We start from the raw sequence: 16,688 nt of genomic DNA on the forward strand, positions 1-16,688 counted from the left end.
TCGCAAGGTGTGTAAACGCGAGATTCTGCAATCTGATAAGAACGCGAATCAGAACAGAGGATTATCGATCTTAACGATTATATCATTATATCGGCCGCGTTTCTCTCGGCTCGCGCGAGGAGAGCGATTCGCTCTCGAAAGTCGTCGCCTCGTTCGAGCGTGTGAGCGATCGAGCGAGCGAGCGAGCGAACAAGCAAGCAAGGGAGAAAGAGAGAGAGATTCGAATTGCGCCTCCGTTGCCTCGGTTTCTTTCTTCAATCAATCAGATCTTTAATTGCAGCACGCCCGACTTCTCGCATAATTCTCTACGGTCCGGGCGACAAATATCCTTGTTAAGGAGGAAAATCCTCCGAATCCGAATAATCCTGCGTAAACTTTGTCCATCGGCGAGACGGGAGAAAGTTCCTCACCTTCTCCCTTTTTACTTGATTCGCTTCGCCGATTTTTTGCCGCGACTCTCAACTTCGCAAGGATTTCTTTCGGACGATTTCCCATTTGGGCCTGCACGAGGAAGAAATCTCGCTTATCCATTTGTTTCCGTGAGGAATCTCGAGTTCTTCGTCACCGAGATCCGTGGAAATCAATTTATCGGAGGTCCAAAGAAATCACCGACGATTCTGATATTCGATCGCGAAAGTTCCACGGCTTCAAGGACGTCAAGGTCTTAATTGCAGTCTACAATGGGCAGTAGGAGTATATTCATAAGAAATAAGAAGAAGAAATTAACCAATCGTATTTGAATATAAGAAGAATAATCGACTGTGATCGGTTAATTTCTTACTCTTACTTCTTATAAACATACTCGTTGTAGATCACGTTTTATAATACAATTGTACGCACGTGTCGAAAATATAAGATTTCGAAAAGTCAATGTTCCGAAAATTCGAATTTCCAAGGATGTAAGGACCTCAGAACACCAGGATGGAGAGGGTCCTAAGCGAATTTCCAAAAATTCGCGGGGCTTTTATACATTCTCGGAGCGAAGAGCCTCAGTTTTCTTCGCATTTATCTGTTCGACGGGAATATCCCCGAAGTAGAAGGACCTTCGTCGAGGTCCCGTACCGTACACCACAAGGAGTAACCCTCGCTTCATGTTCCTCAGCATCTGCTGGACCACATCGTCACTGGCTCTTGCCCCCTCCTACACCGTCGACACGATCACTTTCTTCGAGATGGCCGAAGGATCCGCTGTTGGCGTCGCACTAATCCTACTCGAGGATCGATCGGCGTCGCCAAGGCCAGTCGCGGGCTATGCGGATCCATAGATCGTGGTGATCGCGGTGATCCTCGGCGCGTGGGCATTCTCGATTTCGCTGGCGATGTGCCGTCGACTTCGCGGCGACTTGGTCGTTCTGCTGGTGGTTGTCCTGGCGGAGGCACAGTGTGCCATGATGAGGATCGTCCGGGAGGATCATGCCAGTGAGTATTTCCACGATCCTCGTTGCTGATTCGTTCGGTCGTTGGCTGAATCGTCCCTCCAGTGAAAGCTCCGAAACATCAAACGTCGTAACGTGACCAATCGTCCTTCGTATCTTAATCTTCTGCTTTGTTCTCGATTGTTCGAAACGGCGTATTAAGCGTGTAAATGTTTCATATAATCTCGGACTTGATTCGAATTTAAATCCTTTTAACGCTCAAACAGATCGTACGTTTAACGCTTCGATTTTGGAAGTAAAATCCTTGGAACGTCGAACGCTTTAGGTCCTCTAGGCCTCTTCGGATCCTCTCGCGCCTTTGATACCGACATAGCACACGGTAAATAAAAGCCCGGCCGCGTGAAGCACATTAAACGAATACAAACGACTTTGGATAATAGAGTGCGGATGTCCGGCAGCGTCGCAGAGGCAACCGCGCTCGCTTGTGTCGGCGAAGTTGCTGAAGGACGCGCTTACGTCTTCAACGACTACCACCACCACCGGTCGCATTTTCAACGGCAAGCCCAGTAAGAGGGGCTCCTGGCCTTGGCAGGTGTCCCTTCAGCTGCTGCACCCGAAGCTCGGTTTTATCGGCCACTGGTGCGGGGGTGTGCTGATAGACCCCAAGTGGGTGATCACCGCCGCTCATTGCATTCACAAGTAAGCGAGTCGCCTCTTCCGTCGTGGCCATCGGACATACCCACCCGAAGCGTCGAAGTTCTCTTACACATTGCGCGCGACAACGGTGTATCCTGCCGAATATTTACTTCATATTTATTTCGCGCCCTCCTAAGTGAATATTTACTTCAGCGAGCTGTTCAATTTGCCTATCGGCGCACTGTGGACGGCGGTGGTGGGCGAATGGGAATTGGATGCAGGTGGACGCGGTTCCGCCCGTTTACCCGTCGAAAGAGTCGTCCTCCATGAGAAATTCAATAATTACCTGCACGACATAGGTGAGTAGTCCGCTTGTATCGATCGGCGAGAACTAATCCCACCGAGTCTCTCTCTCTCTCTCTCTCTATCGAAACACACCTCTCGTAAATTCGATCTACTTCTAAGCAAATTTTTACACGCTCGATCTATGAAAATGCATGTATCATTATTGCAGCCATGTTGAAACTCGCCAGGCCAGCGCCATTGTCCAAGGTCGTCCGCACGATCTGCCTCCCAGGCCCTGAAGAGGACTTCTCCGAAGAGCAATGCGTGGCCTCCGGCTGGGGCCGGTACGGTCCTTCGCCTTCGCTCTCCCCCGCTCTTCTGGAGGCCAACGTACCCCTCCTGAACCTCGAAGAGTGCCTGCAGGCCTATGGCAACTCGGTGCCCATCAAGAAGGGCCATCTCTGTGCGGGTCACACCGATGGTTCCACCGGAAGTTGCGTGGTAAACGCCTTTTTTTTCTCAGCAGCAATATTCGGACGTCCTCTGTTTCTAACATGTGACCGCGCATTCGAGTCGAGAGTTTACTCACGCTGGTACGAGGGACCGCACGCGATCGAAATCGAATGTGTTGCCGTTGAGAGGGAAGCCGGGAATACCCCCGCGGTACCTTGTGTAACTGCGTTGGAACAAGTGCGAACGCGTTAACATGCGAAGCGTCCTGCCATCGCTCGCGGACACGTTTTATTACCTGAAAGCGCCGATTTGGTGTTAATTACGCACGTACTTTCTCGTAGTAAAATGGATCTCGCGAGCAACAGCGGCAGCAAACACGAAAAGTGCGCGAAGGCACGAAGACTCGCGTGTCTGTGACCATTTACCTTCGACCTGGAAGGATCTCGAGATGCTAGGCACGCGCGTGTGCCTGCGACGCTAAATTTCTCAATATCGAGCGGCTTTGACGCCATAAACCTCCAGCGATAACGCTCAAGTTAAAATTGTCAACATAAATTGTTGATATAAAAATTTTACTTTTTTACGATATAATTATAATTTTATAGTTAATATAAAAATTTTTGGATTTTTTTTAGAATAAATGTGTTTGATGCTTAAAAATGTAACGAAGCCTGTGGCATTGATATCGCGATTTCTAAAAAGATAGTAATTGAATATCGGTAACAAGATGGCGGTGGATTTCAAAGACTAGTAGTGCAAAAGCTTTGTTAACGGCACCAAATGCGCCGAAAGTTTCTGGTATCAACGTCAGGATCTCCAAAAATTCGTAGTGTCAAAGAGAACAGGCAGCAATACGTCTGACTCGTCCTCCGCCATTTATCCATTAATGTTTCCAGGGTGACTCCGGGGGACCTCTGCAGTGTCGTCGCGCCGACGGCGTTTGGCAGTTGGCCGGCGTCACGTCCTTTGGCTCTGGCTGCGCCAGGCCGGGCTACCCGGACGTATACACCAGGATACAGCATTACCTGAACTGGATCAAGAAGACGATCGCCAACGACGACGAGGAGCGACGGTGAAACTCGCTCATGTAAATACGGACGATGTAAATATGTACAAAGCTCCTTTCTGAGGATTCCTTCTCAGAATTCGTTATGTAAAATTTTGCCTGTATATAGTGTCGCATTTTGTTTGCGTTGTATAATGTACAGTATATTACCGAGTTAAGGAGAGAGAGAGAGAGAGAGAGAGAAAGAGAGAGAGACCAATTATTATATACCAATTATTTAAAACTGTATTTGTTTCATAATTTATAATATCAGTTTTTCTCTTGATTTTCGTTAATTTATTTTATATGTTATGTGTTTGTAGGTTGTCCTTTTTTCCAGTATATCCTTCCGTATGATAAAAATTTAATGGATTATACATGCGTATGATCTATTTGCAAAAAGATGGAACTATATATATATATATGATACTTGAATATATATAGGTCATGCGTTGGACTCGACATTGTCAGATAATAAACGGACGATAGAAAGCTGAGGATATTGGAAGTGACGTACAGGTGCTTCTTATGTATATATATACATGCAGAATTATTCGTAATAATCGCTTTATTTATTTGCAGGCTGTAATTACGGCTATTCATAAATGATCCGGTCGAGTGAACGTTGGGATCAAAATAAACAGGATGATAAGTTCCGAAGCTTATAAAGATCTTTTCCGGAACATTGACCGCGGTCGGTTAAAACTTTCACGGTTGTTCATTCAGCCGGAAAAGACGAGACGACGATCTCATTTTATAAATCGCGCTTAAATTATGTTGAAGAAGCATGAATTTCTATTTCGCTCGAAATTATCATGAACGTCGTGCGTCCCGTCGGACGTAATGAAATTCCTCGGGGTTTCGAGTTACGAGAGTAATTCCTCCTTTTTTTAGTACCCGAATCTCATCCGTTCTCTTTGATCGTAAAACCGTTTGGCTATCTCGTATATCTACGTCAGAAGCGTGAAGTTTTGTCTCTTGGATGCATTGTCACGAAAAACTCGCGAATTTTCCGCAAAATACGACGAATTACAATTCATTGGATGTAACGACATTTTTCGACTTAGAATCACGGAATTGTCACTCCTGTGCGAGCCCCGTGACAGAACGACAACATCGTCGGCGTAATTCTCGAGATCTTTTCCCGTTATACAGGAAATATTCTCTCGTCATTCATGTCCGCGTTTAACAAGTGACAGTGAATCGTAATGCCACGGTTCGTCTCGCCGGGTAGGACATGACGTTTTAATGAGAGCGGAGCGTGCGCTATGTGGACAATTTAGTTAGAAATATCGATTCACGAAGGGCGCACGCGATATACCGTGAAAGCACATTCGGTTGCGGGGTGAAGCCTTAATTAGCCTTAATTATTAATTACAGGTACGCGGCACTTGGCGCGCGCGCGTACCGGGTATTCCGGTATATTAAGCAGAGCAAATGTTCCGCACGCGGCAAGACGTGATTCCGTCGACGTCCACGGAAGAAGATATGCCCGAGGATCGCTCCAAGGATCTGAGCGACCTACGCTCGGCGAGACGAGACTTGGAAAACGCATTGCAATACGGCGATCTGCTGGATACGCGTCCTTCGACATCACTTCGAAACGGTTACGCAACGGAGGCAAAAGCGCGCACTCCTCAGGATCGAGAGATCCTTATATAAATGCAGATATCCTCCCGGTATCCTCCCGTTCTCGCGCGGCGAGATAGCTTTTCTTCCTAACTTTCTGCGCGCGCGTCTTTCTCGCTCTCACTCTCTCTTTCTATCTTTTTCTCTCTGTATGCATTTCTATTCGCTCTGATAACGCAATGACGAAACAAGGCCGCCACGTGCATCAGGTGAGAGACCAGAACGTACCGGAAACGCCACTCGACATATGTATTTTCAGATATACTTGGGAAAAATGTATATATATATATATATCTCAAGACAACTGAAAAACAGAAACACGTTGCAAAATACGTAAAATCGATGACAGTTGTGCAGAAGATGTCAACGTGTTTCGATTTACATGTCGAGTGAAGAAACGAAGAACGCGCGTTGGAGAGAGTTAGATTGTTAGAGTATCAATTTTCGAAGGAATATATTCAACCCTCAGATTCAACTCGTGCGGGAAAGAAGTTACAAGAATGCCAGAAAAAATTACTGATGCACTGTTGAAGAACATTTTTTCGTATTCTTGTAACTTTTCTTCGTGTGGGAACGGTATTTACGTGCCGGGGAAAAAAGTTTACACATGATCATATAAAATTACGTATAATTATACGTGACGTAACGTGACGTAACGTACAACTATACATGACTTATGTATGAATTTTGTCTCTATATGGCTACATATATAATTATATATGTCCGAAATAAAAATACTGTTATGAAGAAATGGAAAAAATGGTTCGATTCAATTAAGTGTTTATGGGCGCCCATATAAGCATAAGCATTTACTTCAATTATATTTGTATAGCAACATTTTTTAGATGCAGAACACGTGTAATCATATTTGATTACATATGGCCATACAGAGACAAAATTCGTATTTAATCACTTTTCCCGAGGGAAAGACCTCGACAGGCCGGGATTCCGCCTAAGTTCTCGCGCGAAATTCAATGAAGCATTCTGCGTACGTTCACGATAATTGTGCTCTTTTGTGTGCCTAATGTAATTACTAATTAGTTAGTAACCGACGCATGTGGCAATTTGCTAAGTATATCCAATTCACTCACACGCATCGCCCACGCAATTATTGCAATAATTGCTCTTTCTGCGCGTCTTGCATGCGTATATTCAGTCCCTATACCGTACTTCCCATTAAATTCAATCGTTCACCGTCAAATCGTGAACATTGCGCTCCCGGAATAACGAAAGAAAAGAGAGAAAAAATAAATCATCCTCTGTGAGGGATGCAACACCCTCGTGAATGAATCATCGTCTGCGCGCGCGCACTTCGACCGTGTTTTCCTTCGTTTGCGCCCTGCTCGCTTTTTCGTCATCCTGCCGACCTACGCGATCAGTAGCTTTCATCGCGCGTGAAAAGCAAACGAGAAATCCGGCCGAGTGGAGAGAGAGAGAGAGAGAGAGAAATTCGGGCGGCCGCCATTTCGGCCGAAAAGATGGCGCCATTTTCGAACCGTCGGACAGATGTCACGACGAGCGCGACTCGCCTTCTCGTTATTTCTTCGCTGATTTTTCGAAGATATTCTGCGTGTTCTTGCGAGACCGCACGGAGATACCCACATTTACCCGTAATTGATTGATTACACTCATTTACGGGGCGATATATTTCGTATTTGCGTGTTTAAATCAACTTAAAGAAATCGATTCTGTTTGCATTCGGAAAACACGTGGCGCGCGCGGGCTAATCTGTCTTTCCCGGAAAACAGGGAAATTCACGTTCGCCGGGACGAAGCGAGTATCGCGAGTTGGAAGATCGGAGGCGGCGAATTGGGGGAAGAGGAGAGCCGCTTTCGTGTGGCGAAGAGAGAAAGAGAGCGACCTTTCGGCGCGTACGACGCGACACGCTCGCGGGCGTCATTAGTCGGCGCGAGCGACCCGAGGGAGGTGGAACGTGGAGCCCCGCTTCAAGATGGCCGCCCCTCGTGTCGCGTGCGTAGCGCGAAGGAACGTTGCGTCGCCACGTAGCCTGCTCGCGTAACTCCTCCGCGTGATTTCCACGGTGAGGAAGATCCCCCGTAACGGTCAGCTCCACGTCCTCTCCGCTGTCGGTTTCGTATCCCCGAGGGAAGGAGGCGCGAACGTTGGTGCTCGAGGACCTACGGCGTCAGCGAATTGTCGTCGGCGACGGCCTGTCCCCGACAGCGCGTCTCGGCATCTTCCTCGAGGCGCACACAGCTCGTCCTTGAGCGCGCTCTTTTGTGGTTATGTGGTGAAGCCTTCAGCGAGCCACCACAGGTTTCTGCGACGCGACTACACGGTGACGTTCAAGTAAATATCGCCTACGATATACGCTTCCTCTTCCCTCTCGCGCGCTTTCGAGACGCGTTTCCTCACGAGGAGACACCTCGGTGAGACGTCGGCTCGGTCCGTGACGTTTCCGTGACGCGTCACGATAATGCCGCCTACCGACGCCGATGCAATTCCAACGAGCTCGCGTTTCCGAACCGCATAGCCGTCGGCTACGCGCACGCCAACGGTCGTTTTTTCTCCTTTTCTGTCGTTTTGGGTCGTCGCGTAGGAAAAAAAAAACAACGTGGCAAGGCGTTATTTTCTCCCGTGCATCCGAGCGTGGGAGCGAAATTTGGACTCGGCGGGTTTACGAATCAATCCCGGAATTCACGGGTGTTTAGTTTTCAGTTTTCGGCACCAACGCGTCACCGATACGCGTGGATAGACGACCTACCATCGATCGCGGTTTGCGCCCTAACCCTTCCGAAACTTGCGGCGCATATACGGGGTGTCCCGCAGAAACGCGTATCTCTTTCTCGGTAATTTTTGTTCGATGTAGCGTCGCGAAGTTATATTTACGATTGATTAATCAGAGATGTCTTGGTCAATGCGGCTAAGTAATGGATTCGTGCGTGTAATTAGATCCTTGCGTCAAATTGTAAGACTTGTATGGTGTTATGTAATGTCACAAAAATTATCAGTTGCGTCCTCACAACTTTGAATTATTTCTTCTCCGATGGTGATACATCGTTTGTGTCTGGGTAGTTCTTTCTTCTTAATTATGTACATATATTAATTAAACTCATGTATCCCGCGTACATTCTACTAATGGAATTCATATTAGATGTAAATTATCATTAATGTAATTAGTATGTTATTATTATAAGTATAGTATATTTTTTTTTTATTTAAACTTCCTTGTTACACGTTGTCTATTTTTTAAACGAACACTTCGTATTAACCGCAAATATATAATTAATGTAATATTGCATTCCTGAATAATTTACCAATTTGAAAGGTAGAACATTTTTCAGGAATATGAAGTGGTACTGTTTAAACAAATACATACGCGAATTTACTACAGATAGTAGCCACTTATCCTTCTCAATCGTTTGTCCAGCAGCAGGATGAACAGGGGCAACGAGAACAACTTATCGCTGGTGCCGCCGCCGGCGATCCGCGTCGGTCCCATCGTTACTCCCGGCACCAATGAGACCATCTCCATCGTGATACCGTTATCAGCGCAACTGGCCACAATGACTGGTCAAAAGATCAACAAGAATCCCAAAGATTGTAGCAAGGACCCGAAACAAACGCCCACCGCCACCAATACCACTCGAAGGTACAGGATTCACGCATACGAAAGATCTTCCGTTAATTCTGGCGACCTACAGAATTTCCTAAATTGCGCGATATCATTTCTAATTTACCGATCATGATATGTTATCTTTATTTTATAACGATATTCTTGGGCTCGAATGAGGTTTTCTTTCAACTCATCGATCGTGGAATCTTGAAATAATAGAGCTTCTCTTTTTAATTTTAGTTCCGAGATTTTCACAATATTTCTGTAATATCCAATCCGGCAATCTTTCGTTAAACTCGGACCTTTCCTTCAGTTTCTTTGAGCGGATCTCGTCGACGGATCTTGCTTCCGTTTTATTATCAGCGACGTTCGGAAATGTAGAAGACAACACTTTAAAGATTTTTTCTTTCCCTCTAGTCCGAGGAACGACCGAACAAAGGGCTGTCCTTATCCCACATGCTCACGATTCGGACGAGCGTTTTCTCGAGCGCACGATCTGAAAAGGCACATTATCCGACACGCGATGCGCAAAGAGAAGCTGCAACAGACCGACGAGCATAAGATCGACGTGGAGAACATCACGAACGACGCGACCCTTCGGAACGCTCTTTTACGCGGCATAGACGACAAGAGCGGCTATCCTTGCCCGCGTTGCAGGAAGAGATGTAACGACGAAGACAAACTCAGGGCACACTTGGCCTCACACTATAAGGTGTGACTTATTCGATATCCTTCCAGCTTTTACTTTTCCGCTCTGAAGTTACATTAATAGAACAACTCTTTGTCCAGTTGAGCGGTGACAATAGAAACAGGACATTACAGTGTTTAAAGGAATGAAATTAGAACGTTATATTTTTTACATCTTTTTTATTCTCTTCCTTTTTTTACATAAACATGTATATACATATACATATTTTTTTCAGCCATCACCGAGAAATGGCCATATAAAGCTTGAGGATCATGCCAAGGCCCTGCTGCAGGGTCAAATGGACAAGTCCGCGGTGCCGAAGGATCATACCACCGATGCCGACGATTTTCTGTTAGAGGAAATGCTGTTATTGAAAAAAGAGCCTCGAAGATCGGACAAGGGCGAGTCAAAGATCAGGTGCGATTACTGTTCGAAAACTTTCAAGACCAAGTGGACCCTCAGCTCGCACGTGGCCGCTCACGAGGGTCGCTTTCAGTTCGATTGCGGCCAGTGTGGTAAGAAGTTTGTCAGGAAGAGCCATTTTGAGGGCCATGTACGCTCTCACGAGGCCGCGAGGCCATACGTCTGCGAGCAGTGTGGCAAGACGTTCAAGGAACTCAAACATCGCCGCGAGCATACCAAGAGGAAGCACTCGGGTAATCAGAACGCGATACAGACCTTGTTGGACAGCATCGGGCCCTGCGCCGAAGAAGCCAACATCGATCAGACCAAGTTTACCTTGCTGATGCCGGTGAACTTCAGCGCATAAAGCGCCAGAAAAAACAGGCCTTCGACTCCTTAAGAGCTTGCTTTGGACTTTCGAATTCTCAACAAATCTTCTGATCCTCTGAAAACAACCCCCCCATCCATTCGTGAAACTCCAAATTCTTGGAACGTCCTCTTACAACGTTTCGATTTTCGAAATGTAACTTCTTTCTTGGATCTTTGATGGATGCTTGACAAATCGGACCTTAATAAAGACGTGGAATTTTCGGGCTGTCAAATCCTTGATTTGGCTATTCGGAATTTAAGGTCCTCGAGATTGTGTGATCCGCCGGTACTCTGTGTATTCAAGATTTTTGTGCTCCGCAAACAGTGATGAATTCTCGGAGCTTCAGAATTTGAATCTTTGGATGCTCGCAATTTTAGTGGTTTTCCGCGATCAGAAAGTGATACCTTGTTGATAATGACGATGAATTTCTAAATTGGATCATGAAATATTTGGCAGACTTTAGTAAGGATATGCTGATTATTGTGTTGACTATATTTGACCTGCTATTCTATACTTCGCGAGAAATGTCGACAAAAATAAATCTTGGATAAGAATATAATGCTATTATTTTGTGTTTGCGTAATTTGCAAATAACAAGAAGTATTCCATAAGAAATCTTTAGTTTTCTTTTTGTCTCCGTCTACCTCTATCCAATTTCTTTAGATTTAAGATATATATAATTTCGAGAAAATAATTACAGGGAACGAGAAGAGAGAGAGAGAGAGAGAGAGAGAGAGAGAGAGAGAGAGAGAGAGATGATTAATCAAGAAGAAAAATCGAAGTAATAGTTTAATTAAAGTGATCTCTGCTTACTATGCGACTGATATAATACTGCTTACGTGAGTTAAAAATCTTACGCTGTTATAGAAACAATCCAAACAATGCAAATGTTTGAGGAACGTTCGAAGGATTAACACGTCCGAAAAATTAACATTATTTCGTTCGGGCTGTCATATCACTCGGAAAAAAAAAAGAGTTAAATCTCCATCTTGGAACACAGCTCCTCGTTTGTCTTCAGCATTCTGAAGCTATCTCAGTAATGGGGAAATTATAAGAGGCGGCTCCTTTGTTTGTTAAGCGCAAATTCAGGAGTCCTCGCTTTTTCTGAGGATTCGCAAAATTTCAAGAATTACTTTGCTCTTCGAGTAATCGGAAATCTCGTCGATCGTGATCGCTATGCGAAAGCGCACGTGATTCTCGTGGATTGGTCGCGATCGGGTTTGCCATTGGTCGCGATCGTGGCATTCGAGGACAGAATTAGATCCAAGAGGACACAAATGCGCGCGAAACGAAGAAAATTGTCCTTACGATGTCTTCAGGACGCGCAGGAGCGCAAGGACACGCGGCGGTGCACGTTCAACACTCTGCCGCCGGAAGTTTTAGGCATCATCTTGCGGATGCTGTCTTTGCACGACGTCGCCTGTACCGTTCGTCTGGTTTCCAGGTAGATCCTCATCAGTACAACGAGAATAATGGCTAGCTAAGTTGTGGAACACTGTTGAAGTGATTTGAATATATATATATATATATATATATATAGATATATGTATGTATGAGTAGGATAAATGTTTAGAAAGAAAATAAATTCGTAAGATTTTCCAATTTATTTTTATCATTCATCTGTAAAGTTATAGACTGCCGTTAAATTTGATTTCGTGTAAATACTTTCGTAGAATTAAAATTTTTCCCTTTAATATTTTCGGGACTTTGAAAGCTCAACTGTTTTGAATTTTCAGATTTTAACAGATTCCTTTAATCTTGCGCGTTCAGTCTAAGGTACAGACTCACGTTTCCACAAAAGCATCAGATTGTATTCTCATCACCTCCTGTTGGTCTTTTTCTGCAGACATTGCTACGACATTGCCGCCACAGTGCTGAACAGTGAGTTCTTAGTGGCTGGCACCAAGCTGGAAGTTGCGATAAAGCGTACGAAGGATCTCGGAAATAGTATGAGGAACAGCGTTGAGAAGCTGAATTACAGCAGCACTTTCAACGCGCTGGAGCTTATCCGGTCACAGTATCATATGCTAAAAGCAGTTACATGGCGATACACGCATCCAAGGTTTCCAAATCCCCTCAACCTCGTATCTCTTCCGGACAATTGAGGAACTCGGGAATTTCTTAACGTATATCTCTACGTCGTCGATGATTCCTTAAGAAGAACATTTTCTCTCCTTTCTCGTTCGACCCGCCTACACGAAGGTCTCACAGTACACCTGTCTCCTGCTTCTACGGTGGCAGAGTCCTCGACAATCTCAACTCCCTCTTACAGACAGTCTTAAACCCTTGCCGAGGGTCTTCGACCGTTTTTAGCCATGTCGACCTGCAGATCTTCGCGCGCAGCTGCGAAAATTTCATGGATCACTTCGAGAAGGTCACTGAGCATAGGGTGAACAGGTGACACGTTCCATTAGTTTGCGATCTTCCATTAGCAACAATTGATTGACTTTCGGTATTGTTTTAACGTCCGATCAACAGAGCGATGATTAGTGTAATCATCGATCCAATTGATCGCCATTTGATCGCTCAGTTAATCACTAATAAAAATCGCCGACAGATCCGCGTTGATTTCGGGATGCAAAATCGTGGATGTGTTGGATTGTCTGGGGGAAGGACGACAATTGCTGTCCTTCAGGACCTCTTCGAGAACGGGTACCTCCACGGTAAGGAATGTTTCAAGAAAAAATTTTGCAAACTTGACGTTTCAAATAAAAGTCACGATAAAGTGAAGAATTTCTGTAAGAAAATCATGATATTTATATAACTTTATTGAATTCTATCCCGTAGAATTTTACCTTCAGGTCAGTATGCAGCTCAAGTATGTCTTGAAACGCGCGTGGTTCACATGCCTGCAGGTGCCTAACATGAACGACGAGCATAACTGGCGAGACAAGCAACGTTACATGTATCTGAGACTGCGCCGGCTAGTCGGTAGTTTCAACAAGCACCTTTTCCATAAGCTGCACTACGAGCGCAAGCTCGATCTTCGAGTGACGGTTCGTAATTCTCTGCGCAATCTCTTCGTAGACACTGTAACACGTGGAATTCACTCGAGAAATGTATTATTTGAGGATGAAACAAAAGAATCACACGCACATCCTGTTCGAATTGTAAGTGACTGAAAATCAGTAATTTCTCGCAAATTGACGTTTCAGCTACCGTCCTTGCCATCCCGTAAACTTCCACCAGCCTCTATATACTCGGGATACGGCGAATACGGCGGTCAATTCTTCTACTACGGTAACATGAGCAATTACGCCTACGAGTACAAGTTCAGGCATGCGAGGCTCGGCAACGTGGAGAACACCGGGGGCGGGGAACTCGAGCAGGAAACCAACCGACCACCCCAATTCGATTTGGTCATCACGGTCGAGTTGAGGTGAGCCAACGATCAATCGTAGAGATCAGAGAGAGTTGCCGGACTTTCTCAATTTCCGCAATCATTTCCGAGCAGTTTCGTCCTCTCGAATATTAAGGCTTCTCGCTTGTTTAATAACGTCGGAAGCGACAAAATGCCAAGAATTCTTGCTTTATACGTTCAAGGAAGATATTCACAAAATGATATTTGTGATCGATTCAGCTTCCGATGTCGTTACAACAAAAGTCCAAGAGCTTTATTAAATCGTCCAAATTGGTTTCCTACTTTTATTGCTCGTTCAGGTGCTCGTCGGAACTAGCGCCACTGGCAGTGCGGGCGAAACCCGATCTGGACGCTTGCGGCGTCAACTCGAGTCAGGAGCTGTATCTGAAGTTGAATACAAAGTGCGCGGCGTCGAAAGCCAACAGACTGCCCAGTGTTTTCGTCTGGGAGGTGTGTAGTCCACGACAGATCCGTCCGCGATGTAGCTGAGTCTCGCGCAATTGTTAGACGATCGTTACTTTCCCGCGCGCACATATACATATAATACAATTGCTCTAATAAACAGCTTTTATTGTGCACCCGACGGTAAAATAAAATGCATCCGAATCCATTCCCGTTCGACACTCCATCTCTGCTGGCAACAGAGAAATGATGCCGAGTCTAAGATTCTCGAAACCAAGAGTCGAATGAAAGATAGCATCGTGAGAAATTGAGTAAAAAAACATGCCCTGATTCTTTATTACGTGTAATAATTATTGAACTACAAAGGTGACTCTTGGTCGCGTTTACGACTCGTCTCAGGAACGCGATCAAGAGACGAAGAATAACGTGGAGTTACACCGAAAGTAATTCTTAGACAACTAAAGGGTGCACTTATTTACACGAGAGCTCACTCGGATCGAGTATTCTCAGTTCGCGGACGCAGTCGCGTTAGTTATCATCTCGTGCTCGATGTGCGGTTGCCATGTGACGGTGTTCAGTTTCTTCGCGCGATTCTCCAGGATACTGTAAGCGAAGTGGTTCAGCATGATGCCCTTGGGCAGGGCGAGACCTTGGAAGCGGTACAAGCCATCCACGGGCCCGTCCACATGTCGATGAACGGCTGTTATGGTAACACGTCCTACCAGGCCGCTGTTGCCCACCATGGGCCCTTTGCTGATATCTATGTGGTCGCCTAAGCGATACAACGTCACCTTGCCGTCCTCGTTATCTTTGGCGATGTTGGGTATCTGTTGGTACTTGAACGGGTTGTCCTGTAAATGGAGACAGGCGAAATCATTGACGAGTCATTTTGGAATCGAGTTGATTCAAGTGTTTGGTCATCGAATGTTTGTAACAAATAAATTCCTAATATCGATTTCACATTTGAAGAAAATCACATTAACCTCCTGTCTCGCATTCTTCGATTTATATCACATGTCATGGATACCCAGGTAGCACGGTTGGTTTCATATACGTTCCTTAATCCGGGAATAGTCACTTGGGGTCATTTAGACAGCAATTAAAAGTTGCTATTATTAGCCAAAGCTATTAGCCAAATAAGAAAAAACTAAGGTGACTATTCCTGAGTTAAACATACATAATACGATTATGAAGCATTACGCATTATATTACGTTTGAAGAACATATATGAAATATTTAATCCAGATATTTAATCTCATCACGTGATTTTGTTCAGCCCCTACCTGGAACATATCTTGAGCGATGTCGTAATGTACCTCGAGCCTCTCCAACAGCAATTCACGGTTTGTAAACTTGACAAAAAGCGCAGACAAAGCGCGCAATTCGGACTCTGTTGGCTGCCAGCTCGGCAGGTCGACGAAGACGTCGTACACAAAGCTGCCGGAGCGGATCACAGGATAGGGAAAGCTGTGCAGATGTACGTCCAAGTTATCCTTGAACGCGTTGTCCGCCACAGCACCCAGGATCATCGAGCAGGTCCGCCAGAAGGCGTTGTTGATCGCGTTCACTCGCGGGGACTGCATGGTCACCAGCTGTAGCTCGCAATTGCCTGTGAACGGCCTATGCATGTCCCAGACTTGGCCGTCGACGAAGGCGATCGCGGACATCTTGGCGATGCTCTCGGAGATGTGCCTGGCGCAGTCGTGCGGCGTGGAGATGTTGCGGTTCATCACCAACACCACCTCGTCCTCCACCGACTGGTACTTCACCTCGATCTTTTCGATTCTACCCAATTGAGAGCGTTGCTTCTGCTTCTCCTCGTCGAACATCTGACACCGGCGCTTCCTCGCCTCCGCCTTCGACAGCGTCCCGGCGCATCGCGACGGTAACCTCAGGCCGCTGGTACAGAGCTTCTTACAACTGCAACAGAGAGTACGTTCGATCGGTACACACACGTCGGGTAAACAAATTAGTTTTGAGTAACGGTTAGTTTTGATTTGAGAGTGATAAGTGGATCGATCGAGTGTCGAGTTTGTGAACGGATAAAGCCGCGACAAAAGTCAAGAAGAGCTTTTGTGACACTTTTCGGCGAAGATACACATACCCGTGGAACATGTTGACAACTTTGAGGTTAGAGTACCACGAGTGCGGCTAAATATCTCTTCCTCTCTCTTTCTCTCTCTCTCTCTCAATAATGGTTTTCGCAGGGTAATGCCACGTTAAGCTGCGTGCACAGTAGATGCAGTGAGCCTTAAGTCGTTAACCAATCACAATTGATTATTCTTCTCACATAGGCTACGTTCAGCAGAGAAATCAGCTTTGCAACTGTTGTAAAATTCGTGAAATCCGATTGACGTATGCTCTTGATCTTGAGCGAATCTAAGAACATACACCAATCGGATTCACGAATTTTACATTTGCAAAACTGCCTTTCAGACGACGAACAGATATGTCGGTACGCTCT

The 16,688-nt window shown here is 45.6% G+C and overlaps 3 protein-coding genes and 1 pseudogene across 4 annotated transcripts; 3 read left to right on the forward strand and 1 right to left on the reverse strand.

The window, feature by feature from the left end:
* Positions 1–1,319: 1,319 nt before the first annotated feature.
* LOC106751654 (chymotrypsinogen A-like) lies at positions 1,320–3,826 on the forward strand. The gene is made up of 5 exons (XM_014632619.1): positions 1,320–1,419; positions 1,817–2,075; positions 2,226–2,371; positions 2,527–2,798; positions 3,647–3,826. The coding sequence occupies exons 1-5, from the start codon at positions 1,320–1,322 to the stop codon at positions 3,824–3,826; spliced, it is 957 nt and encodes a 318-aa protein (XP_014488105.1).
* Positions 3,827–7,239: 3,413 nt separating this feature from the next.
* Positions 7,240–11,028, forward strand: LOC106751700 (zinc finger protein 510-like). 2 transcript variants are annotated; one of them, XM_014632723.1, is made up of 4 exons: positions 7,240–7,465; positions 8,816–9,037; positions 9,419–9,713; positions 9,925–11,028. In XM_014632723.1, the coding sequence occupies exons 2-4, from the start codon at positions 8,823–8,825 to the stop codon at positions 10,456–10,458; spliced, it is 1,044 nt and encodes a 347-aa protein (XP_014488209.1). In that variant the 5' UTR covers positions 7,240–7,465; positions 8,816–8,822; the 3' UTR covers positions 10,459–11,028. The 2 variants fall into 2 exon arrangements, with proteins under 2 accessions (XP_014488209.1, XP_014488208.1); XM_014632722.1 differs by having other exon boundaries at positions 7,241–7,734.
* Positions 11,029–11,262: 234 nt separating this feature from the next.
* On the forward strand, positions 11,263–14,351 carry LOC106751632 (annotated as a pseudogene).
* A 180-nt stretch (positions 14,352–14,531) lies between these two features.
* LOC106751701 (39S ribosomal protein L39, mitochondrial) lies at positions 14,532–16,487 on the reverse strand. Its single transcript, XM_014632724.1, has 3 exons — positions 16,329–16,487; positions 15,508–16,144; positions 14,532–15,075 (listed from the first exon to the last, which is right to left on the reverse strand). The coding sequence occupies exons 1-3, from the start codon at positions 16,337–16,339 to the stop codon at positions 14,731–14,733; spliced, it is 993 nt and encodes a 330-aa protein (XP_014488210.1). The 5' UTR covers positions 16,340–16,487; the 3' UTR covers positions 14,532–14,730.
* Positions 16,488–16,688: the final 201 nt, after the last annotated feature.

This window comes from Dinoponera quadriceps, unplaced genomic scaffold, assembly GCF_001313825.1.
Source record: "Dinoponera quadriceps isolate SergipeBrazil2010 unplaced genomic scaffold, ASM131382v1 scaffold115, whole genome shotgun sequence".
NCBI lineage: Eukaryota > Metazoa > Arthropoda > Insecta > Hymenoptera > Formicidae > Dinoponera > Dinoponera quadriceps.